General features: G+C 40.9%; 1 protein-coding gene across 4 annotated transcripts in view; it reads left to right on the top strand.

Moving 5' to 3' along the window:
- DMD (dystrophin) overlaps positions 1 to 27400 on the top strand; it is a 6960831-nt gene that overhangs the window by 1677976 nt on the left and 5255455 nt on the right. For all 4 annotated transcript variants that reach the window (XM_069204753.1, XM_069204754.1, XM_069204752.1 and 1 more), the window contains one exon: positions 19859 to 20031. In XM_069204753.1, the coding sequence (XP_069060854.1) occupies positions 19859 to 20031 (173 nt within the window). The remainder of the gene's footprint in view (positions 1 to 19858; positions 20032 to 27400) is intronic.

Genomic DNA, 27400 nt, shown 5'->3' with positions numbered 1-27400 from the left:
TTTTGTCTCATGTGTAGGGTCTGCTGTGAAATCTCGTATGTCCTGATGAAAACCTCTGTAACAAATTGTCAGACCAGGAGAAGGTTGAAACACATTGGAATGATAGTGCATTTGAGGGCACATCCCCATATAGGCCAAAAAGAGTCAGAGGACTGTAATCCGGAAAATTGAAGTCTCTTATACAACCAAGCAAGGGTGGAACATTGTGGCCCACCCACATTGGGTCTCTTGTTGTGTTCACAACAACACATAAGGAAGACATTTATGTATCCCCTCTGTTTATGGAATTTATGTTGGACACTTGTTTCTGTTATATATAGATATATTTACATAATGCAAAATGTCATTTTTGTGTTTGATCATTAAGTCATGTGTCTTAATGTGTTGAATATTAGTGTGAATGCCCCATAACCATTATATAACTAAATAAGTCTTCTGTGTACGGGCTATAGGTTCACAAGAAGAAATATCCCATGTAATATTTGTGTTCCAATCATGTTCAATTGGTAATGGTTTGGATTAAATGTCTTGAATATATGTTTTAAGTGCAGGTACCGGTGTGTGATGTTCTCAAAATAATTAGTGAAATGTTGTTTCGTAAGAGCGTGAACAGGGGTTTTATGCAGCCTCAGTAACTCTTGAACAATTCATGGTGTATGTGGGTCCCTTTTTTGTGTATTGACCTTTAGAAAGTTGGCATTTTCTTGTCTTAATGATTTGGTGTGTGCAACCTGTCCCTGGGTCACATGACTAGGTGTAGTTTGCAGTTGGTCTTTGTGTATTGCTCCCAGACAGTGAAACCAAGTGCCATCGGTGTTGGCAGGATTGGCCATCTCTGACTTGATGAGGAGGAGCTGTCACCTACCACACTTGCACATTTCAAAGGCTCTGCCTAAGCACGTTCACAAAGGGTTTGGCATTACTCAATGGTGACCCCACACAATTTGGGGCCAGGGAAGGGAGGCAGGAAATTCCATACCCCTATGGGGTGGAAACCTTCTGAATCTTCTCCTACTCCAAAGTGGGCACCAGGTATAAACATTTGACCCTCTGACCCAACTCTTCAGTACACATGTGGACCTAGGGAAGACTCGGAAGGACTGCTTTGCCACTTTGCTGCAAGAAGGATCGCTACACTACTGCCCTGTTGTGCTGCCCTGCTGCCCTCCTGCTTGAGTGGGAAGGACTGGACCTGTAATATGATCCCAGGACCACCGGTGTGATTCCAATGGCTAGTTGGCTGGCCTCCTGATTGAGCATTTTGGACAGAAAAGGCTCTAACAACCTTAAACCTAGCAACTGGACTCTGAGCAGCGCATCCTTGACACAGGATCTCTCAACGATTTGCTACCAGGATTTATGGTGCTCTTGTTCAGCAGCCAGCCCACACTCCACCATGGTTAGCCTGAACTTGTGGCTTCGTCCCTGTCCGTTGCAACCAGATAACCACAATTGTGCTTTTTGGCACTATTTCCATTTAACTCTTCGGAATTGTATATCTCTGGTTTTACAGTATTATCTGTTTATGTCCGGAGTCCCCGCAATCATCAAGATAGTACCAGTAAAATCCCTTTGTGAATAGTAAACAATTATTATCTTAAACAAAGTTTACCTTTGTGAATCAGGCCCATAATGTTGAAAATGGCCTCAGTCTGAGTTTGAGAATGTTTGACTCTGGTTTGGTAGGATCCCACTAAAACCATAGCCCATTCAAAATTTCAGGATATGTACCAAATATCTTTTTTATTCATAAATATATGCGAGACAATGGTTTTCCTATTGCTATCTTCTTGGAGGCCCTGCAAATGTCCATAAACTTGATAGAAATACATCTGTACGAATCCTACTGATACCGTAACTAAAGGCTCGGCTCCAATCATCAAAATCACATATTGCAAACTCACCACTTGATATAGCTTTTCAAGCTGCTTGTCAACTATTTTTTGTGGACTTTGCTGAGTAAGGCACATTTTGTTAGAAGTCAGCAGCCATTAAGCCAAAGTCCATGTAGGCGAGTGCTCTTCTACTGGGAGCCACCATGTTCCAGCAAATGTCTTTGTGTCCAAGGGTTAACTAAACAGGGATATTTACTGCTACATGATCGTCGTCTTATTTTGGTGAAAGTCCGCTATGTGGGCTCAGCGGCGGTGCAAGAGAGAAGAATTCCGGTACAGTATGCTGTCTTCTTTGAATTCACCGAGCGGCGCTCTCAGTTTTAATCAGCCATTGCCACCATATTGTGGCAAAGCCCCATCAATTTTTTACTTTGGTAGTTCTAAACGCTCTACACGTTTTCTTAACCCCTTAGCTGCTGGGCCTTTTCCCCCCCAGTGCTGAGCCCTTTTTTGGCTATTTGGGGTAGTTCGCGCTTAGGGCTTCATAACTTTTTGTCCACATAAGCTAACCACGCCAAATTTGCGTCCTTTTTTTCCAACATCCTAGGGATTCTAATGGTACCCAGAGTTTGTGGTTTTCCCTGGAGGAGACCAAGAAAATAGCCAAAATACAGTGAAAATTTTGTTTTTTCCAAAAAAATGGGAAAAAAGGGCTGCCGAAGAAGGCTTGTGGTTTTTTCCCTGAAAATGCCATCAACAAAGGGTTTCTGGTGCTGAAATCACTATCTTCCCACCTTTCAGGAACGGGCAGACTTGAATCGGAAAACCACATTTTTCAACACAAATTTGGCATTTTACTGGGACATAACCCATTTTTACTATATTTGGTGCTTTCAGCCTCCTTCCAGTTAGTGACAGGAATGGGTGTGAAACCAATGCTGGATCCCGGAATGCTAAACATTTCTGAAAACTAGACAAAATTCTGAATTCAGAAAGGGGTCATTTGTGTAGATCCTACAAGGTTTTCCTACAGAAAATAACAGCTGAAATAAAAAAATATTGAAATTGAGCTGAAAACAACAGCCATTTTTCTTTATGTTTTACTCTGTAACTTTTTCCTGCGATGTCAGATTTCTGAAAGCAATATACCATTTTGTCTGCTGGACTCTTCTGGTTGCGGGGATATAAAGGGCTTGTAGGTTCATCAAGAACCCTAGGTACCCAGAGCCAATAAATGAGCTGCACCCTGCAGTTGGTTTTCATTCTATACTGGGTATACAGCAATTCATTTGCTGAAATATGAAGAGTGAAAAAGAGGTATCAAGAAAACCTTTGCATTTCCAAAATGGGATCAAGATAAGGTTTTGAGGAGCAGTGGTTATTTGCACATTGCTGAATTCCGAGGTGCCCATACTAGCATGTGAATTGCAGGGCATTTCTCAAATAGACTTCTTTTTTACACACTCTCTTATATTTGGAAGGAAAAAATGTAGAGAAAGATAAGGGGCAATAACACTTGTTTTGCTATTCTATGTTCCCCCAAGTCTCCCGATAAAAATGATACCTCACTTGTGTGGGTAGGCCTAGTGCCCGCGACAGGAAATGCCCCAAAACACAACATGGACACATCCTATTTTTTTTATAGAAAACACAGCTGTTTTTTCCAAAGTGCCTACCTGTAGATTTTGGCCTCTAGCTCAGCCGGCACATAGGGAAACCTACCAAACCTGTGCATTTTTGAAAACTAGAGACCTAGGGGAATCCAAGATGGAGTGACTTGTGGGGCTCTGACCAGGTTATGTTACCCAGAATCCTTTGCAACCTCAAAAAGTAGCTAAAAAAACAGGTTTTCCTCACATTTCGGTGACAGAAAGTTCTTGAATCTGAGAGGAGCCTCAAATTTCCTTCCACCCAGCGTTCCCCCAAGTCTCCCGATAAAAATGATACCTCACTTGTGTGGGTAGGCCTAGCGCCCGCGACAGGAAACGCCCCAAAGCGCAACGTGGACACATCCAAATTTTTGGAAGAAAACAGAGGTGTTTTTTACGAAGTGCCTACCTGTAGATTTTGGCCTCTAGCTCAGCCGGCACCTAGGGAAACCTACCAAACCTGTGCATTTCTGAAAACTAGAGACCTAGGGGAATCCAAGGAGGGGTGACTTGTGGGGCTCGGACCAGGTTCTGTTACCCAGAATCCTTTACAAACCTCCAAATTTGGCTAAAAAAACACATGTTCCTCACATTTCTGTGGCAGAAAGTTCTGGAATCTGAGAGGAGCCACAAATTTCCTTCCACCCAGCGTTCCCCCGAGTCTCCCGATAAAAATGATACCTCACTTGTGTGGGTAGGCCTAGCGCCTGCGACAGGAAACGCCCCAAAGCGCAACGTGGACACATCCACATTTTTGGAAGAAAACAGAGGTGTTTTTTGCGAAGTGCCTACCTGTAGATTTTGGCCTCTAGCTCAGCCGGCACCTAGGGAAACCTACCAAACCTGTGCATTTCTGAAAACTAGAGACCTAGGGGAATCCAAGGAGGGGTGACTTGCGGGGCTCGGACCAGGTGCTGTTACCCAGAATCCTTTGCAAACCTCAAAAAGTGGCTAAAAAAACAAGTTTTCCTCACATTTTGGTGACAGAAAGTTCTGGAATCTGAGAGGAGCCACAAATTTCCTCCCACCCAGCGTTCCCCCAAGTCTCCCGATAAAGATGATACCTCACTTGTGTGGGTAGGCCTAGCGCCTGCGACAGGAAACGCCCCAAAGCGCAACGTGGACACATCCAAATTGTTGGAAGAAAACAGAGGTGTTTTTTGCGAAGTGCCTACCTGTAGATTTTGGCCTCTAGCTCAGCCGGCACCTAGGGAAACCTACCAAACCTGTGCATTTCTGAAAACTAGAGACCTAGGGGAATCCAAGGAGGGGTGACTTGCGGGGCTCGGACCAGGTTCGGTTACCCAGAATCCTTTGCAAACCTCAAAAAGTGGCTAAAAAAACACTTTTTCCTCTCATTTCGGTGACAGAAAGTTCTGGAATCTGAGAGGAGCCACAAATTTCTTTCCGCCCAGCGTTCCCCCAAGTCTCCCGATAAAAATGATACCTCACTTGTGTGGGTAGGCCTAGCGCCTGCAACAGGAAATGCCCCAAAACACAACGTGGACACATCACATTTTTTCATAGAAAACAGTGCCTACCTGTGGATTTTGGCCTCTAGCTCAGCCGGCACCTGGGGAAACCTAGCAAACCAGCACATTTTTGAAAACTAGAAACCCAGGGGAATCCAAGATGAGGTGACTTGTGGGGCTCGGACCAGGTTCTGTTACCCAGAATCCTTTGCAAACCTCAACATGTGGCTAAAATAACACGTTTTCCTCACATTTCGGTGACAGAAAGTTCTGGAATCTGAGAGGAGCCACAAATTTCATTCCACCCAGCGTTCCCCCAAGTCTCCCGATAAATATGATACCTCACTTGTGTGGTTAGGCCTGGTGCCTGCGACAGGAATAGATCACACAACGGTCAATGTTGGTCCTTGCGTGAGGCAGCTGTTGACCCTGGGGTGATCCATTCCTGACACAGGCACTAGGTGTAGGCACTCAAGTGGGGTAGTGTTTTTATCAGGACAGGTGAGGAGTCACTGGGTGGTAGGAATGTTGTGGATCCCAGCATATTCCTGTAGTTTGTGTGACAGAAATGCGAGAAAAATTGAGTTTTTTTTCAACATTTCAGCTTTGCAGGGTATTCTGGGTAAGAAAACTTTGGGCAATCCACACAAGTCACACCTCTGTGGACTCCCCCGAATGTCTAGTTTCCAGAAATGTTTGGGTTTAGTGTGTTTCTCTATATGGCCGCCGAATCCAGGACCAAAAACACAGGTGCCTGCCTTACAAAACCAGTTTGTTTTGCCATAGAAAATTTTGATGTCTCCACAATATGATTTGGGTGGTGGAATTTGGGGCTGAACTAAATTGGGGAGCTCCCAAGAGAGCACTCTCTCTCTGCTTGCCGCCGCATTCACCTGCTCTCTGGGTTGGCCTAACCCACTATTACCCAGTTGCACGAACAGCTTGCGAAGGGACAGCAGGACTGTCCTCATCACCTCCCTCATAATGTACTGGAAGAGGAGTTATCGAATGGGACTCCTCTGACTGAAAAATCACTCCCAGAGTCTGCGCCATTGTCCTATCCCTCAGATGCTGTCTCAGTATCTGATGTCTCAGTCTCTGATCCTATGTCAGAGCGGTCCTCTATAACCCGAGTGCAGGCAGCAGTCATCCATCAAGATGCCATCTCTGCTATTGGCTAAACTGTTGCTCTAAAACACTAGCCTACGTAGACAGTCACAAAATCGATGGTGTGTGTGAGATACGTGCAACAGTAGAGGCCACCTTACCTGCGCTTCTTCCCTCAATCAGCACGTACTTTCAAGACACTCAAAAAACACCTTGTCACATACCATTCGTCACAGTCTTTAGCACCTCCTGCGCCCAGTCCAACAATCATTATTGGTGCTCCCACTCCCTCCTCCTCGGATTCCCTCATTACCACCCAGCAAAAGTGCCCTTCATCTCTCCATAGACTTTACTAATGTACTCAGCTATTTACATAAAATACAGATTTGCTCTTTGCAGTAGGCATATAAACCTTCTGCGCTTCTTTATGGCACTAAAACTGCCACTAGACAAGTCGGACCCTTTTCCCCCCCAGGGAAACCACACACATATTGACAAAACTGATATATATGACAGCCAACCACCTGAAACTCAACTCAAGCAAAACCGAAATAATCCTCTTTGGCCCACACAAAAACACCTGGGACCCCTCATGGTGGCCCACCACGCTAGGCCCTGCACCCACCCCCGCCAACCACGCACGCAACCTCAGCATCATCCTAGACTCCTCCCTCTCGATGACCCAACAAATCAACGCTCTTACCTCCTCATGCTTCAACACACTCCGTATACTGAAAAACATTCAAATGGATCCCCACAGAGACCAGAAAAACTGTCACTCATGCACTCATCAGCAGCAGGCTTGATTACGGAAATGCCCTCTACACCGGCACCACTCTAAAACTCAAGCGCAAACTACACGCATCCAGAACTCAGCAGCACGACTCATCCTCGACCTCCGCCGACACGAACACATCTCTCCACACCTCAAATCCCTCCACTGGCTCCCCATTGACAAAAGGATCACCTTCAAGATCCTCATCCTCGCACACAAATCACTCCACAACACAGGCCCTGCCTACCTCAATGAGAGTCACCTTCCACACCCCCACACGAAAAACGTCCGCTCAGCTGACCTCTCTCTCGCCTCTGTCCCCCGCATCAAACACACCACCACCGGGGGCAGATCCTTCTCCTACCTTGCACCCAAAACCTGGAACGCCCTCACAACCCACCTTCGCAAGACCCAAAACCTACTTCTTTTCAGGAAGGGCCTCAAAACCTGGCTTTTCGAACAGTGAACCTCCCAGCCCCTTTTCCTCCCCCTGTCCCTCCCCCAGCGCCTTGAGACCCTCACGGGTGAGTAGCGCGCTTTATAAATCTCTTTGATTGATATAGATCTACCTCTATATATATATATATATATATGTATATATATATATATATATATATATCTACATAGATATATCTATAGATATATCCATGTGCCTAGATATATCTATCTACATAGATCTATATAGATCTATATATACATCTATTTTTTTTTAGTTGTTGTATGGTTTCCTTGGGGGCCAAAATAGCCCCCAGGGAAACCCTACAACATCTAAAAAAAAATATTGCCCCCACAGGGGGTCACCCTGCCCACGGGCGACCCCCTGTCATTTTTTTTGTTTTAAAAAAAATATATATATATCCCCTGGGGGGGGGGCACCTACCTTTTTTTTTAAATAAAAATTATGCCGGGGGGCGGCCCGTTTTCCGGGGGGGCCGCCCCCCCAAAGTGAAATCCCTGGTGTCTAGTGGTGTGTCCTGGCCCCCGATCGCAGCTGTGCTGCGATCGGGGGCCAGAAACACTTTCAGAAGGCCTCGTAAGAAAGGGGAGAGTCTCCCCTTTCTTACGAGGCCTTTTCAAAGTGTTTCCTGGCCCCCCGATCGCAGCTGTGCTGCGATCGGGGGGCCAGGAAACCTGAAAGTTCTTCCTGGCCCCCGATCGCAGCACAGCTGCGACCGGGGGCCAGGAAACACTTTCAGGAAGGCCTCGTAAAAAACTGGACTTTCTTACGAGGCCTTCCCGAACGTGGGAAAGGCCGTTTTCCCCATCAAAGCAGGAAGCGGCCGCAAGGCTGCTTCCTGCTTTGATGGGGAAAACACCTTTGAAACGTCAGCACGCCTCGCGGTGCGCTGACGTCACAAAGGGGCGGGTGGGGGGCGGGGGGAGACACAGAAGCTTCTGTGTCTCCCGGGGGAAGTTTTAAAAAAATAAATAAATCCTCGGGTGCGACGCACCCGAGGATTTATTAATACCCTTCCTGGTGTTGGCCACTGGTCGTGACCCGCACCAGGGAGGGTGTGTGGGCGTCGGCCAGGTTAAGTTTAGCCTCTCTGCTCTGTGCCATAGCTACCAGGGGTTGAGCTCAGGTTTAAATTACTGAAACCTTTAATGACCTAACAGTGACCTCATTACTTGAGGTGGACTATCATCCACCTCAATTAATAATCCATTTTATTACACACATGATTCTTGAGTATCATTGAGCTAAAGATCATAGTCTTACGAAGCCTTAATTGACAGGTGATTGGATGTATACTGTTGCTACAACATTGAGACTATAAGAATATTTTGTAGCAAAATGTAATGGTGCTGTACTACTGATTTTCATAGCTCTTCATATGACTGGAGCTGTCCAAGGTGTTCAGATAAGAGGCTACCTAGCTTGTAATGTATGATCCAAAGAATAATGTTTTCAGTGTTGTTTAAACAGGAAACATTTGATGTCATGAATTACAGTTGGACAATTTCTCCAATTACTATGGCTGCCAACCTGCAATTTTTTAATTCATATCAGTGATGCAGGTGGATAAGATGAGAGCTTCTGTTGCCCTTACACACCGTCCTTTACTGGTATGAAGGTTGATTGTTCATTATCTGTGTAGGGCATTGGAGTCAATTTTACTGTACCTTACTGAAGGATGGTGGTCCTTCAGTAAAATTAATTAATCACATTTAACCCTGTCCAAGATAACTATCATACTTCATAGCATGATATTGGTAAGGGATCAAAGATGCAATTTATAAGTTATGAGAAAGGTATTTTATTGGTATACTGTATTACAGCTAATAACTGCAGTTTTATTTACAAAGAACTAGATTTGCCAAACAGTCCACATTTTAAATTATTCATACGGTAAAAAACAGACTACATTCCATATTGCAGAGCTCATATTAGTTATAATATTAAATGTGTGAACCTGTTACACACAGAAATCTCAGCGGTGAGTGCTTAAATCACTTTCTATCATTGTGCTTGCAGATTTTGACTGTGTGTACAATTAATACTGTGCTCATGTAGGCTGGCCTTGCACAAATCTGCAAAAAGAGGCATGACCAGAGTTATAATGGTTACATTGACAGATGCATACTCTGATTTCTTTAAGAATTGCACATGTGTGTGGCTTACACTTTTCTACAGTTCCCAAGGCTTAGGGATCCACATTTGGGATAAGGATAAGTGCACCAGAGGCTCAGCATTGCCATGCACTGTAGTCAAAGTTAACATATATGTGATTGTGAACAAAAGGTCATTGCTATCTCCTCATTAAAAGTAAAATAAAAGTCTACACATCACTGAGCTGGCCCTTCAACACGATTTTTGGTGAATGTGCTCTGGCTAATGTAAATGAAAAGGTTCCACCGTACTGCAAGACATGAGCAAAAGGGGCCTAAGAATACTAAAGTATTGCACCTGTGTTACTAATATGTTATGTATTGAGAACGAGGCTATGTCATACTTGTGCTGCTGAAACTTGCCTACTCCGCAACTGTGAATGTATTACCCACTTGTTGTGAGATTCCATTTGCACATCTACGAACGTCTGACTGCACAGTCTAGGTGTGTCACTGTCCCTTTGTAAGTCGGCCACTATGAATGGCTAGTTTTGTTTAATTTAATCTGATATCCTGGTATAATAGTGGCATCTCCTGTAGGAAGCAACTTCTGAAATTGCTGTGTAGTTCAGTAGCTCATTCTATGTTATTAGAAGTCCAAGAGTTTCCACATAAATAATAGTTCAAGCCAACTATTGAACCTAGGACTAACTCCATCTTGGACTGTAACCTGTGCATATTCTCTGACTATTTCGGCTCTATGTTACTACATAATCCCCCATTACATCTAGAATACATTTACCACCACTATGTCATCAATATACATTTTGTATATACATTACCACTACTTCGATCCCACCACATTGACCTTATTGCCGCCGTACATATATATCAGGATTTTTAAAAATATATTCTTACTTATTTTTCATTAACTTTAATTGTAATCCTTTTCTTTTCTAAAGTAATTGTGCCTTACCAAGTAAATATATATATATATAGATATATATAATTGCTAAATCTATTTAAAGTACCATTTGTTTAATTTAATTACATAACACTGACCTTTAATTATACTTTTGTAAAGGGTGTGTTCTACTTCAGTCATTTTGTTGTCAAGGATCTCGCAAGTGACCTTCCCATGTAAAAACTGTATGCAGCCAATGGAAATAATCGAGCTTCAAACAGTTTTTTAAGCACTAAACGAGTTTAAAAAATGATTAGCTCTAATGACAAAAACATCTATAAAATTAGAGGAAAGATTAAAACAGATTTCAACAGCTTTTAAAAACATTACGTTTGGTGGAAGTCAAGAAAAAGGAGATTTTTGAAACCGTTTTGAAGAGGGATTCAGTAACAACCATACTTAAGAGTGAAAATCAACAGATCCACATATTCACATTAGGTGGTGCTAGTCTGGAGGAAGATGGTGAACCATTTCAAGATAGTTATGTCAACGCCACAAATGAATTTGATGCTGCCTAGTAGGACGGTATGATTGACTTTGTCGAAAACGGTTATAGCCCAAAAAGACGGCCGATGAGTCTGGATCTGTTTAAGTTGTGAGGCTGGGATGGATGGCTTAGCTTATTTTTTGACACCAAAGGAAATATCGTCACTCATGTCCTATCTCATATTATCCACATTTCTGTGTAGTATATAGAAAGCATTGTAACTTCTGTGCTGTTACCTGAACTGAAGTTGAACCAGACACCCTAGTCAGAGAATTGACTGTAGATTTGGTGGTTTGTTGGGATCAGGGATTTATTTCTGAATTTCAGTGAACGGTTGTCTATCTTTCTTGTATTTTGTCAGCAAACAAGGGGGATTTGGGTTCTTTTTATATTGGAAGAGCAATATAGTTGCCTGAATTGAAAAGTTCAGCCAGTATGTATATGATTTATTTCAAATTTTAGTAGCTTTAATCTAGAGAATAATCTGAGCGATTACTGTTTTTTTCAGGATAGTCCCTTTTGGTGTCCTTGAGCGCATGATACTTTTGTCACATAAATTGATCATGAGGTGACAGTGGAATAAATATATGATGGGAGCACTGTGGAGTGGAAAGGATCACCAGCATGAATGTTATGGTTAGAATTAAGTCTGAGACAATAACACCGAAGTGAGGCAAACGTTTGAGAACAAGTTGTTAGGCACCCTTCCCAAATTTTTGTCATTCCTTTCTGTGTTGTGAGCATGTTTTGAGAGGGTGATCAGGTAGGCTGAATATGTTGCAGGGTTAATTGAATAGGCCAGTTTTACCCAGATGCGCGGTTTCCCTGACTTTCAAAACTTCACCACTGCTGAACAATCTTTCATTCTATCACCGACTCTGCTACGTTATCACTTTTGCCATCAAATGCCCCATTTTTATTAGCAGTTTTATTTGTAACAACTCTCAGATGTATTGCTTGATATATATACCTTCAAAGTTCTCTGATTAGTAATTTCCAATCTGCATTTTTGACTTTGTCTTTATCCAAATGCCTGCTTGTGGCATGTATTCATTTAGATGTGCAACTTTCTTCTCTCCCTTGCAGGAATTAATAGTGGTCAAAGGGGAGACTCTGTGCTTGCACTTCATTCCATTTGTGATGTCTCACAGTTTTTTAACAGCCGTAATAGGATCTTCTCAGTAATGTATGAGAAACGTATCCAAATTGAAGGCACCTGGATCTCTGAATTTCAGCAACTTTGTACAGAACAAGATGTGTGTGTACCATTGCTTGTCTTTTTGAGAAAATAAACGTCTATTTGGGAGATTATTTGCATCTCTAATTCATTAAATACAAGGAATGGGAGTTTGTTTGGGCTTATGTGCATGTTCTATATTTGCACTTGCATATGTGCGCTCTATGTATGAATAGAATCAATGAAGTTGGCAGCATTCTGATTCAGAAAAAAATGTTTCACAAGCCATGAAGGTAATATAGTTCAGATATTCTCAGTCAAAATGATTAGGCAAGCTTTACTGCAGGATGCTATTTTTTAAACTATTAATCTTTGATCTATTTTTACCAAACAAATTTAGATGTAGATTAGGAAAGAAGTGAAAACAAGGGATAAGTAAATATATGTAATGCACAGCTGAAAGGAGTGGCTCCAGAATGAGTTAAAGGAGGTGGGAGACACACTGTCAGTATGAGTAGGAGAAGGTGCTGGGTCACTTGCTTACGTCTCTCAAGGTGCACAGTCTGCAACAGAATTTGGAGACACTTAAGCAGTTTTGTCTTCCTGAGTAGAGATTGGTAAGCACTGCAATGCTTAACCACATGGAACAAGAATCTTTCCCGATAGTCATCCAAAGACTCATCTGGACAGTAACCTCGGTCCCATTACACCAGGTCTAAGGCTGTTTAGTAGCATGCCCTCTGACCTCTATCCATACTGAAAACCTTGTTAGATCAAAAGGACCCAAAACCAGGTCATGTTGGGAAATTAGGTAGGGCTGTTCCGGTTGATTTGCAATCATCGGGGCAACAAGATTTACAACCGTTTTTGTGTTCGGCAGCCCCCCGCTGCCCATGAGTTTTCCTACTCGGCTTTCCTTCTCTGAGCAGGGTACATAGGTGGGAAAGCTGCAAATTCATTGGAGGTCTTCAAACACTCAGGATCCTTCCACTGAAGAGAGCTTTGTCTATTCCTTGGAAAATCTCTTTTCTAGTCCTCTTCCTGCGAGTAACTTGGCCCCTGGTGACCGTGAACCTGCTATGCCAAAAGATGAGGCCAATCTCTCAGTGGCCCCTTATCCCATTTATTTACCCAAAATATACCCTGATTCATCGTTGGTGGAACATGAGGGGATCCTGGCTGAAAAAGCTTCAAACAAGAAGTCTTCAAGAAAAAGAGGAAAAAGAAACAATAGTAAAGGGGAAAAACGGAGGAAAAGGAGAATTTCTAAAAAGAACCCAAGAAGGTTTAAGTTCAAAGTCAAGGGGCAAAATGGGTCCTCATCACAGCAAGACGAACGTGAATTGGCTCTAAGGATGCAGAGTCCCAAGGTGGTGAGATCGGCTAGCCCGCCAATTCCATGGGGTGAACAAGATTCTATAACTCCGTTGGAGGTGCAACAGTCTCCCCCTCCTGAATCTAGGAGTCTGTTTCTCGTCCTAAAATCACAAGATATTTCCATCTGCAATTTAAAGGCAAAATGTAAATGCAAAATGCCGCTTTTACAAAATGAAAAAGCGGCAGTAAATTGTATTTCTGATTCTTATAAAGGAGGGGATGAATATAAAATGGAGGAAGTATCTTAAGGTACTCTAGAGAACCCAGAATGTCTAGAGTTTTCTGCTTTATTTGATTCAAATTTGATCTTAAATCACTCTATTTTAATTTCATGCCTCTCAGATATTGCTGAGCTAAAGTTTATTGACAGTTGTGGTATTTCTCGCATTTACCTTGAACATAGTATAGGAACGATAGAGACAAAAGTCTGTTTCTTTTCTAAAACTATTTTAAATTTGATTTTAGTTCATTGTGAGCAACTACAGTGTAGAGGTATAGATATGGTTCCAATATGGGGTAAGGAAGCTTCCCGTAATCGGATACAGCCCATTTTACCCATCATGCGAACGGCACCAATCTGCATCAAAGCCCTGCTTTTAACGCTCCCACCTGGGAAAAAGTAAACATTTCCATTGCTCATGGTGAAAGAGTGGTAAAGATTATGGGGGATGTCTCACCACATTGCACAGGCACCAAAAAGGAAAACTGGAGTTGGTTTGGCGGGCGCTTTAAATAGCACTCTAAACTGCACCCGGGTAAAGGGTACCTCCTAACATCCCTGTTACTAACCAGAGTTTCTCCTTGGTCTCCTGGAATGCGGCAAGCTTAGGGAACATTTCAGAGAAGTTAGATCGTATCTGTTCACTTCAAGTGGATGCACTCTACATTCAGGAAACCTGGAGAGTAGCAGACTTCACCTACCCTGGGTATTTGGTTCTAAGTATGAAGGCACAGCCCGCTAAGAAAGGGCGAGCAAAAAGAGGAATTGCCATGATATTGAGTAATAAACTTAAATGGGAATACGTAAGTTCGTCCATCTCCTCAAATTTCTTTCAGATTGTGAGAGTGTATCCGATTTCAGAGAATGGTAGAAAAACCTCCCTGTTAATAGTTAACACTTATATCCCCCCAGATAAAGAATTGGATAGAGATTTATTGTCTATCCTTAATCAAATATCAGTAATCTGCTCTAATCCACCTGAAAGTGTAGATGAGTTAATATTAATGGGAGATTTAAATTGTAAAATTTCCAACTTATCCCTTTCCAGTTTTGGGGACTTAGAGAGGGAAACTGCTTTAAATATTCTGCCTATTCCTGAGAATAAGGACGGATAAAAGGGGATACATTCTATTGAAAGGCTTGCAAGACTTATGTTGTATCATTCTAAATGGGCGTTTTTGTTCTGATCATACAAACTTTGTCCAAAAGCTGATCCATTAAAGGGTCTGTGGGCAGTTGAGATTTTATTTTAAGCAGGCTGCCGTTTGCCACAGCAGTTTCCCTTTAAAATAAGATGTGCATAGAAGTGGTGATATATAAGAACTTTGTTCTTTAACTTGACAAATTGCTCTTTTTCTGTTGTGTTATGGGTGCAACACCAAATGTTATACTGAACAAGTCTGTTTAATGACATAACCATGGTCTTGTGGGCCTCGTTGCCAAACTAAAATTATAATGATCACTGCTTGACTAAGTGGGAAGCAAAGAACAACAATTATTAGGGTGAAGCGTGTGTCTCACAACTGTGGGCCAAAGTGTAACTGCATTTGCTGCAGTAATGATAGCTAGCTCTATGAGGCTGGTTGCCATTTAAGTAACTCAGGATGTTTTTTCTTTGCTATTTCAGCACATCCACTCAAACTGCTATTAAATTGGGGATTAGTTGTAATCTTTGTATTTTCTTTGAGAGATATAAATAGGTTAATTAGTATTAGCCCAGCTGATGTTTATTGACAGATGCCCCCGCAATTAAATACATTAATGGCAGGGTAAATGACCCACATGTATCCAGTCACTTGTTCACAATGTTGATTACCTGTTTTCTCAATGTTACAACTCTAAATTACCAAGCTCGCAGTCTTCTTTTTGACAAATGGCTAAATTACAATGTATGCGGCCTGACCGCCGGACCACCAATATAATGGTGGGGAGGTGGCTGTAAAGCCGTTGTATTCCAAACTCCCCGCCTGGACTGCTGGCAGACACAGTGTGGTGACATTGGCTTTGGCTTTCAGGGAGAGCCGAGGCCAATGCCGCAGCACAGTGTGCACCGGCATCACACTCAGAATGTGCACTGTCTGCCATGGTAGGCAGTGTGCATTCCGAGTGTGCTGACAGGGGGGCCCATGCCCTGCCCATAGCAAAAGCAGTGCAGGAGTCCCCCCAGTGGCCCTGTCCCTGCCATGGAAAGCCAGTGGAAAGACAAGTCATAATCAGCATGGTGGTGCCAAACTTAGCACCGCTGTGATTGACCACTACTTGCACCACCACCAACCCTTAGGGATCCATGATCCTGGTGGTGGTGTGCTGGAGTGTGGTCTGACTACCAGCACTGTAATGTAGCAGTTAAACCGCCAAGGTTGCGGTGGTTGGCCCACCATCAAGGGTACAGCAGTCTATGGATCATTGTACTCTTAATGAGGGCCATAGTCATTAGCAGTCAGGATAGTTTTAAATTAGATTTTTGAGAGTCCACTTCATGTTAAATTAGGAAGTGATTTCTTTATATTATCTAATCAATTAGGAGAGTGTTGTGAAAACCACTTTTAGTACTACTGCGATGCTTAATGTGGGCCAAGTACCCGTGCAATAAAATCTTTGATTCTATTAAGTAAATGCCTTGCATGACGTTTCAGACTGAAAGGATTCAATTGGACACATTCATGTAGCACACAAAGACATAGAAAGCAATCATCTGCTTTATTTTCCTACTCAGGACTGAAACATAACATTTGAGGCTGTTTTATTAATGGAACATCAGGTGCAATCAGCACTTCCACCTAGTGACTGGACTCCTGGGTCTCTTTAGTGTTAGAGAGAAGGCATTAGACATTTGTTCAAAATTTTTTGTAATTGTGTCTCTGTGTGTGTGGGTCTGTCTCCCTCTACAGTAACTAAGGCAAAGCCTTTACTCAAGGGTCTGCAACAATTTAAAGATGAGAAAAGGCTCAAGGCAGGAGCTGTTATACTTTTAGAGCATAATTTAAAGTTCGATGGACCGGGATAGACTACTTTATCCCCTGAATCATTGGTCCACTTGGCTCAGTTAAAGAAGGGTGAGCCTTATGTTTTCTATCGACTGAGCCCATGTTGGGTCCCATGACAGCTTTAAGGAGTAGGGTACATCCGAGGAAGAACATTACACTGTGTGCCCTATTTATGGTGGATGGTATAATGTCTTTGTTCTTTTTATGAGAACCAGGTAGAAGCTAGCACTGAGATAAAGGAAAACACAAATAATGACCCCCTCAAGCCCTAGGAGAAACATTACAGGGTGTGAGAGGCATTAGACTTTTGTTTGTCTGAAACTTACTCCCAAATTGAGATTTTGTTCTGTAAAATAAAAACTTTTGAAAAGTGTGAGAAACAGCCATCAGAACCAGTGGTGATCATCCATCAATCGTTTTGTATATTGAAAGGTACCAGTGTAATGGTGGTTCCTTTCAATGTTTCAATGTACAGAGCAAACTGTTATGAGGCTTAGGAGTCCTCTCTAAATTAATAGGATGGCAGAAGTAATATCGTCTGTCATCCTGTTTGTTGGAGTTTCGTTCATCAAATTGTGAATCAGGCTCTTGGTATGCTCCTAGGGTGGCTGTTTGGATGCAGTTCAATTATTTCCTCTACACCCCACCTTAAGTATCCAGAAAGAGTGCGCAACGCATGGCTGGTTCACTGGCCCCCTTCCAAAGGAAGGCAAAGAGTCCCTCTGCAGAAACAGAAGCCAGAGCTGGACTGTTACAGTCTGTATAGTCAGTAGGACCCTTAGAAAAGTTCTGCAGATTTTCACATAAGTTTGTGCATTGTAGGACTACACCCACAGTCTTGATGCAATGCGTTTTCTAGATTCCTTCCAGAACACAGGCCAGAAATGGCTTTTATCGATCCACTGGCACCAAGGACTAAAGGTCTGATTTAGAATTAGCTGAACTGGTTACTCTGTCACATTGTGAGGGAAATCCTGTTTGTCATATTAGAAATGTCATTGGATGTAATGCACTTGTACTACACTGGATGGGATATTCATCACATTTGTGATGGAGTAGGCCATCCACTAAACTCTAAATCAGGCTCTTTACCAAGAAACCAACAGGAGAAAGAAAGCCCAGTGGACTGCAACCCTGTGAGCATTACTTGTGAGAGGTGTATTCTATGTAACAATCAGTCCTGTGAGATTTCACATGACTAATTAGTTGAATCCAAAGCCTCTTTCATCATGAATGGGTACTCTCAAGAACACCAGAAATCAGAAATATATGTTCATAGCTTATTGAAAACAGAATCATAATCTAGTGCACACAGTATGAATAGTAACTATTACAAAAAGGAATAAGCTAATGGAAATTATGCTTATCAGGAGGATGAATAAAAGAAAAAACATATTGACACATTACAATGGGTTCAGAAAGATCCTTCACCTCAGTATTTTCAAACTCACCTTTCTTTCTCGACTGACTAAGCTACACTTGCCACCTAAAGAGTCTAACTTTGAGTTTCATAGATCATTTACACTCACATACATGTATGACTAATAGAACCAATGTTCAGCAAAGAAACAGCCATGGCTGTCTTTGTCCACATCTGCAAGCTGGCAGATAAGTCACAGTAAGGCTGGATGTGCCTTCCCCATAGACTTCAGTAACGAAAGATTACAATAACTCTGTATGACACTCAGTCTTGAGAGCCTGGTACAAAGTTGTTCTTTATCCCATAGCACTCTGTTCTAGTTTATATATTCTGTCTATACATTATTGAACATTTTAAAAATAGTTATTAGGAAACTGTCCTAATCTTTCAGTTATTCACATTCTGTGTAACATATTTTATTGTTCAAAAACAATAAGTGGGAAGTTGTAGTATCAATTCCCTTGGAGCCTTGTGATTTATAAAACACTGGAAAGGCAATTGTAAACCATACAGAAAAAGTATGAATAGATATTCAAGGAGACTGAATTATCACATTGCATTGAATAACAACATTAACTAATGTGCATTTAGCTAGCAGACATGCACCTGTACAAATGAATACTTTTATAATTGAAAAGGAGGATACCTCGGAAAGAAAATGCATGATATTTGTAGCAGGTGCCCCTGTGGGGTCCACCCAAGGTTTGGGAGCTTTTTGCACCAATAAACAAAGTAGAAAACGAACCATTGATCTGTGTTTCAATGCTGCACTTTATGTACTGTATGTATGTAATATGAGTGCACACCTGTATGAGCCTAGCAGCTGTTGATTTTTCAGTGACTCAACCCATGGACATAAAACATATTCTTAACCTATTCTATAGCCGCTTAAAAGATGTTCATGACTCCTCCGTTTGTGTTCCTGCAGAGTAATAGAACAGATTTCAATACTTTCCAGGAGGTAGGAATGCCGTAAAATTACATGTTTTTAACAGTGGGAATTATTCCACCTTGGTTACTCACATTATCAGGTCATTTTTCACCCTTGCTTTTAAAAGCAAAACCGTGGACACAAATTCATATTAAAATTCCAATTTATCAGAACAAAAAATTGGAATAATGGTATTTTCTATATGAAAAAAGTAATAGTTTGGATTACAAGATTTTTATAAATGTTGTTTGTGTCTAGCCCATTATTCTATAAAGTGCCAACACACAGCAATGAAGCATAAATTAGGTTGATCAATGTAAAATCTTATCACAGCGGATTCGTTCTGAATCAATTGCTGCTAATCAACTAGATGCAATAAGGTTTCTTTATTGAAAATATTATATTCGTCAGAAGGTTCTTCTTAATATTACACAGCAATGTCTTTATGCCTACTCAGAAAACGGGTATAATGTTAAATTATCAAAAATTGATAAGAATACATGTTTTAAAGTAAAATATCTAACACATAATGTTTCCAATTCAAATGCTTTGTGCTCCAGTATTTTGAAATTATGGTTCTTCAGGTGACATCTCATGCTGTGTTCAAATGTACTATGTTAATGTTGTTATTAGTTGTTAGTATGTTCACATAGGTTAATTAACGTTCTCGAAAATTAATTATTATTATGCTTTATCTGAGTTTTCACTTGTTTACCTTGTGATGGTCCTTTTTATTGTAATATTACGGTGTCAATAAATGCCGCATGATAGAATTCAATAAAGCAAGGTTGTGCTGTGGAGGTTAACTCGTGATCAGACAAGTGCAATTTATCATTTTCTATTGCCAATGCAAACCGTCTTTTTTGAATCCTTTCAAGCAAAATTTGACTTCTCTTGCTTCTCACAGATTTCACAGGCTGTCACCACCACTCAAACATCACTATCACAGACAACTGTAATGGAAACTGTAACTATGGTGACGACCAAGGAGCAAATCCTTGTCAGACATGCTAAGGAAGAACTCCCACCCCCACCACCGAAGAAGAGACAGATCCTTGTGGATTCAGAGCTTAGAAAGAGGTAAGAGAGACTGCATGTGAGGCATGGGCAAGGCTGCCAAAAAGACATGGTCACATTAATCTACTAACATCCACATGATGGGAATCCTGAAATTCAATAATCGGGCAGGGATAGCAGTTTCTGCTCGAATCAGGGATACAAATTATGCACAATACCACAACAATGAGTTCCCTAGAAAAACATAACGAAGACAAACACTTGTTGAAGCCTGCATGGGAAAAGCCACAGGATAATGACAAGCTTTCTAGAAATCTGTTCCCTATTTGCTGTGTCCAGCACACGTAATAGTAATGTAATGCAAGCCCATAAAGGTAATACAGACTGTTGTGCAGTATTACCTACGTGTTTACCTGCACATGTTGTAAGGATTACCAAAGCAGAAGGGCGAGAAGAGCATATAGGTAGTGCAAACGTGCTCAGGTTAACTTTGTGGAGTGGATGTGTTAGATAAGTGGAATAAAGAGCAAAATGAGTCATCTTTATAGGAGTGAAATGACATTACAAAAGTGACACTGTGTTTATTGTTTGTGATAAACGTAATAGTTTTACTGCAATGAACACACATTCCATTATTAAGGATCAGAACGACACATATCGAACATTGTTCATGAAAGCAGCACCCAGAGACACATTACACACGCCCACTACAGCACAAACATTTATAGCTGCAGTATTTTAGAGAAGTTATATAGAAGACCATAAGGACACATTCGACGAAATAATAAATCGTGCCTTTACCAATTTTATTTGAAGGACTGTGGCAGAGCCCTATCAGAGGTTCTATGAGGAGATTCCAGTCTATTTCATCAACAGCAACATGAGGGTTTTCCTTTGAAAAATAAACCACGCGTCTTCAAACACAGAAACTTACCACTGCCTTCCAGAAATCCCGCCCAGATCATTAGAGAACTTTTCTTTTTTTCTACCTATACATAACATTGACAATCCAAGTCTTTCACAATTCTAAATTCTAAATATTTTCCTCACTAACCGCCAGCAGACCATGTTGCTGTCAAAATAAGGCATGCATAATAGGAAAATAATAACGAATTCTACTAGGACTCAAAGTAATTTATATTCAGAGTACCTATAATCATAAATGTAATGTGGATTTGATTGAATTCGTATCTTAAAACAGCCTTTCCCATTCTATTGGAGAAAATGTTTTAGCACCCATTTTTTTCAGCCAGTAAGATACCACAGTTTACTGTTGTAAAAGATTTTAGAAACAACAGCTCAATAGAGTTCGGCATAGAACAATAGCTGCAGCAGAGTTTCCGAAGATCTGCATTCAACTTCATCTGTGACTTACAGTAAGACAAACGTCTCTTGGAAATCGAGGACTTATAAACACTTCCTTTGTAAGACAGCCGTTAAACATCATAACAAGCTGGATGACTTGCTCTGCTTTAAAACCATTTGCATCGCTTCAGTACCCCCTGTGTTCCATGCCTAGTTTGCTTTTCTTTAAATCATAAATGACATCAAGAGCAAACAATACTACTCTAGCAAGTCCATGAAAGAAGCCCTTTCCCATAGAAAAGATGAATGCTCTCGTTATAACTATAACTAAGCTCCACCGAAGTTCATAGTTTATAAGTTCATTGCATCCAGATGCTAAGTTGTGTTAAGGGAAAAACAGCCAAAACTTTTTTCAGAGGAGAAGGTAATTTCTTGCCTTTGGCAGATTGATCTTTGAAAGCGACTTTGTTGTGAACTGATCCATGGGTTTAAAGTTTTGTGGTTACAAAAAACAAAAACAAAAGCACGCTAAATGATTCAGATTTTAAGGGGAATCACAATTTTTCTTTAGCTGCAGAAGCTCAAGATTTATTTTCTTGCATATGTTGTTGTCCTACACTGGTCATCTAAATAACATGAACAGAGAGTAGCATGCTTAGAGAAACAACCACTTTACGGAATAGGGAGAATGAGAACACCTGAGGACATATCTTATGATAATAAACATAATGATGGTTCCTGCCCACAGAGATGTTCACAGAGGATGTGCTCAATAGTCAGTATCTTAATTTCAGTATCTCTTCTAAAGTATGTTTTTCTGTGTGAGATTCTCGATGAAGGATAGGGGTAGAATTGATTTTCAGTGTTTTATTCTGTGATTTAAACAAAAGGTACATTATTTCTTCCCTCCCTTTGTTTACAAACATGTATGGATTCTTGCCTACTAATTGGAGATTTGACCTAATATTCAGCGTATTATGAATTTGACTGGGGTCCCATCATGTACTATTGAAATGCTGATTACAGGGGGTTTATTTGGTTAATCATGTTGCACATTTCAACGTACATTAATATTCAGTACTCCCACCACAGTCCCTGATAATTTTACATGGCCGAGATAGAGCAAACATTAAAATAGATGCAGCAAGCGTAAGGTAAGAATGCTATTGAATTTCTCTGTGTGTATTAGTTATAAGCAAATTTTATTTTTTTATTGAGTATATCATGCTGAAAACCCCAAGTCGGCTAAAATGCTTCCAAACAAGATAACTTGGAGTATTGGTGGACTAGAAAAGAATAGCAAGGACAACGAATGGGGCTACATATATGCACAAATTTGAATATATTACCCGGACGACCTACACTGTACCAAGCTCTGACTCTGGGAATATTATGTTACCCTACAGAAACCTTATCTGAAATTGTGGCGTGACATTCTACAGGTCTCTGGTGACAATGGTAAACAACTCATTCATAATAAATGCCAACTTGGTATATAGTGATGCTTACAATCATAAATTTATGAAGAATGATAGCTGAAATACATGACTTCAGTATAGTCAATTACTATTTACCTCCAAAATGCCCTTGGATCCATTGACTTAACTAGACGGGCTGACAAAAAGAATGATAGACACCTGTGGTGTATCTATAACCTGACATGAGAACCCAAGGTGAAGAAAAGCATGAGAATGGAAATAGTACTGATGGTGGGTTATGAAGAGTGCAAAATTGTAGTATCAATGAATAGAAAATGTGATAAAGGGCGAATTACTTGTCTAATGTATGGTTATATGTTGGTGTACCAATGAAATAAAAGTCACAAAACTTAACAACTTAAAGAATCTAATCTCGCCTCTCAAAGAAAGGAAATTATAAACTACATCAATCTCAACCAGAAGATGATTGTGACTTGTTTACATGTGAAATATATGTGAGAGGCCAGGTATGTGATTTCACAGACTGAATAATGGGGCGGAGACTCAATGGATTCATTCAGTCTGGGAAAGAGTTAAAGTCCTGACTTTGAGGGCCATGATATAGAGTAGAAAACAGACCCATTGAAAGTTTTTCAAAAGTATGAAATAACGACACATGTTTGTGTCCTGAAGAAACAATTGCATCCCTTACCTGTCCTTTGCATCTGGGCATGTGGCAATCTTTGATGAGGATTGTTGGCCTACCAAGAGAAATGTATACAAAATGGCGAATTTGTTCTGAAGGTAATGAAACAGAGTTCATACGCACAAATGAGATCGATCAGGTAATATGCAGTAAGGCTTTTTAACCAACTAAGTCACTAGGTCTGAATGGATGAAGAAATAACATTTACTTAATCAACAGTGATTTACCTGGTTGTCCAAAACATAAACAAAAATAATTCTGACTCCTTGATCTCATTTCTGATCTTTACAACTGCAGGACAGACATATCTGACCTGTTGTAGACTCAAAACTCTATTAAATGAAATGTTATACATCTATACAAAATGGATGCTGATAAATAGAGTTGGATATAATAGAATGTAACCTTTGAGCCAGACGTCTTGTAGACATTCCTGTAGCAAAGGATGCCATTTTTACATTATTTTTTTTAAACAAAACCTGTTAACTCACTTGATTTGAAAGCAGGCCAAGTTGCACGGTCTTGGAATGGCGCCTGATGTTTTCTATAGCTAGTTCAGATAGTGTAAAGACAAACATGGACAGAATTCTAATGTGATACTCTGAGGTTAACCTCTGAGAAGCTTATTTTAAATATGGGGGTGAGGCAGTGATGTCCAGTGACACCTAGTGTGCTAATTCATTTTGTTACATATTGACACATGTATAGGTTTTTCAGAAGCAAACACACTAATATTGAGAATAGTTCAGTGTTTTTTGCCCTTGCACTTTGTCAATAACATTGCTGTTTTAGAATATGCACAGAAGGGTTCTTCTGACATACGCTTATTCCAGGAAACTTGGGCTATGGACCCTGTCTCCTTGGATGGGTTTTTATCTTACCAAGTGATGGCCTTACCTCAGGAGGGAAATATTGGTTGTGTCAAGGGAGGTTCATTGATATTGCTTAATAAGAGATTGCAGTGCAACCACTTGATATTAAAAATTGATTCCCCAGATTTACTAGGTGTGCAGCTTGTATTTAATAGAGGCTTTAAGCTTATTATAATCAATACCCATGCAAGGTCAGTGTCGCAGGGACAGGAGTCTCGGACCATAATTCAGTTGTCTGAATATTTAGATACCCTGTCCCCCAACACCAAGGTAGTGGTTTCAGGGTACAAGAACTGCACATTTGAACCCTCTTATTTAAGCAATGATTTAGCAGCCGAAGAGGATGAGCAATGGGGTATTCCTCGTTTGGCTAATGAGCAACTCTGTAGTCGCTCCTGTGTTGCCCTACAGTTGACATCATTGTGTCTTAAGTATGGTCTAAGGGTCTGTAATGGCCGAACGCTTTCTGATCCAAATATTGCGTCCACCCAGGTAAATCGCTCAATGTTCTTGATTATTATTTATTGGATGTCAGGTTATGGCCACCGTTGGAGGATATGAAGGTGGAATTCCGTCATGATAGCGATCATAACCCCCCTGCTTCTCACTCTACATAGTGTTGAATTTAGGAGGTTTTTTAACATTCACCATACTGCTGTTCCTGAGCCACAACTGAATAACAGTCTTACCCATGTCAGTTGGCCAAAAGTACCGTCTAACCCAGGGTTCTGCAAAGTCGGTCCTGGAGAGCAGGGTCCATGCCAGATTTTCAGCATATCCACATTTAGAAAACTGTAGATTTCTGAAACATATTTGTTCTAAATGTGAATGTGCTAAAAATCTGGTATGGACCCGGCGCTCCAGGACCGACGTTTCAGAACCCTGGTCTAACCCATATACGATTAGGGAGATCTACAAATTGTTTACTGGTGTTATGGCGGATTATGAGGGGCATGAGGTTGCCAATATTCCAATTCTTACCATCCATGAGATAATGATACATAAGCTGCTAATTTTGTTCTATCAGAGAACTCCTATTAAGCCACTTGACCACTTACCAAAAAATAGAGGATGGTTTAATAAGGATTGTTCAAAGGCCAAACATTTATTGAAATTAGCCATTGTGTCCCGCTCTCAGGGGGCGATTAGAACAGCTAGACTATCCTATTATAAACTTATAGCACAGGCAAAGAGCAGTCTGGACGATTTAACCTGGCAGAACCTGTTGAATGCTGCCAGACTTAACAATAATATGTCTTTCTGAAAAGTATTGTCTGACAGAGAGAGGGCAAGAACATAACTCGTACTCATATTCAACCCGAGAGTTGGGTTGATCATTTTTCTAATCTTTATGCTATGCCCTGTAATTCTTCCTCTTGTAACCTCAACTACCAACAGTTAGCTGCAGTGAGTCCACCGCTTGGTGACCCGGAAATGGATGTGTGTAAACAGGATGATTATATTGTTTTCACCTTGGAGGAAACACTAACTGCAATTAATTCCTTGAAATCCTCCAAAGCCCCAGGTCCAGACAAGATACCGGGGGACCTATATAAGCCTGAGCCAGTGATTTGGTCTAGTTATATAAATATGATATGTAATGTATTAGCAGCGGGAATGTTTAATACCAGTATGTGGAAAGGGGCTGAAATAGTTCACATTTCCAAAAAGGGAGTGTTGAGTTCTTCTGGTAATTATAGATCTATTAGCATTATTGATAATCTCCAAAAACATTTTGCCAAACAACTTTTGGGAAGGCTTTTAGACTGGGTTGATACCCATTACGAGATGTCTCCAATTCAGGCAGGCTTTCACCCCAAAATTAGGACTATGGATCAGGTTTTTAGGTTGCCACTTTTACATTGGAAGTATCTAATGCTCGCTAAACAAAAATTGTATGTTGCAGGTCCACGTTTGACATGGTCCCTAGAGGGAAATTATGGGATGTTCTATATAAAATAGGTTCCCCAACGAACATAATTTACCTTCTACAACGGTTACATGAGGGCACATACCCTCAGGTGAGGTGGGGTAATCAGGGTGAATTGACGGATCATATTGATATGATCACGGGGGGATCGTCAAGGTTGTGTTTTGGCACCAACCTTATTTATTTTATATATCAATGAGGTGGTACAAACTGTGTCTCTTTGCCAAAACGATGCCCCATCCTTGAATGAGCAAAAAATCCTTATACTGCTTTTTGCGGATGATTCTCTCCTTATTTCTAAGACCCCAATAGGTCTCCAGATCCTTGTGGATAAGTTTACAACCTTCTGTACTGACCATGGGCTGGAACTAAATGCTAGCAAAACCAAATAAATGGTACTTAGTCTAGATCAGCCAGGAGATGTACTATTACTTTAGCTGGGGATTCTTTGGGGGAAGTAAATTCAACAGATTACCTGGGTGTGAGGATCTCAAATAAATTGCTCTGGGAAAAACAGATTAACATGAGTGTGTCCCTTCTCCAACATAGATCTGGGGCTATTCTGCTCTTTTATAAGAGTATAGCTACAAAAGCTGTTTCTCCGGCTATAAAGATTTATTTAGCCAAATAGCAAAATGCCGCTATTTATGGCGCTGAAGTGTGGGGCTCTTGTAAGACTTTTAAATTAGCGGTGGGTGAGAATAATTTTGCTAGAGCATTACTTGCTTGCCCAGGGAGCACATCCCTGATCCCTATTTCTTTAGATGGTTTTATTCGTATCTCTGATATGACAGCCCTAAAACCACTACTTTTCTGTGTAAGAATTTGGATGACTCCCCAGCTTGTCGTTTACAGGGACTCCCTTCTCGACCTTTTAAAAAGATCCAATGTAATATCAATTCCATGGTTCCATGGTTTATCAATTGGCATGTCTTTAATTGGTTCCGTATCTTGGGGCTCGGAAATTATTGGGAGAACCCACAGGACTTACAGAAGTCCCATAAATTGTCCTTGAAAAAAGTATATTGGTCCTATGTTAGGAACAAATATCTCCTTGACTCATCATATGGACGATTGACAACAGCTTCCCTTGGTTTTAAATGGTATCTTGAGTTTGAGCCTTTTTTGGATCTCATCCCTAATACTTTGGGGAAGAGTTTGTATGTCCGCTTTTGTTTTGGGTGTTTACCGCTACTGTCCT

This window comes from Pleurodeles waltl, chromosome 8 (genome assembly GCF_031143425.1).
Source record: "Pleurodeles waltl isolate 20211129_DDA chromosome 8, aPleWal1.hap1.20221129, whole genome shotgun sequence".
Lineage (NCBI taxonomy): Eukaryota > Metazoa > Chordata > Amphibia > Caudata > Salamandridae > Pleurodeles > Pleurodeles waltl.
Note: the sequence above shows the minus strand (reverse complement) of the source record. Positions and strands in the feature narration are given on the sequence as shown.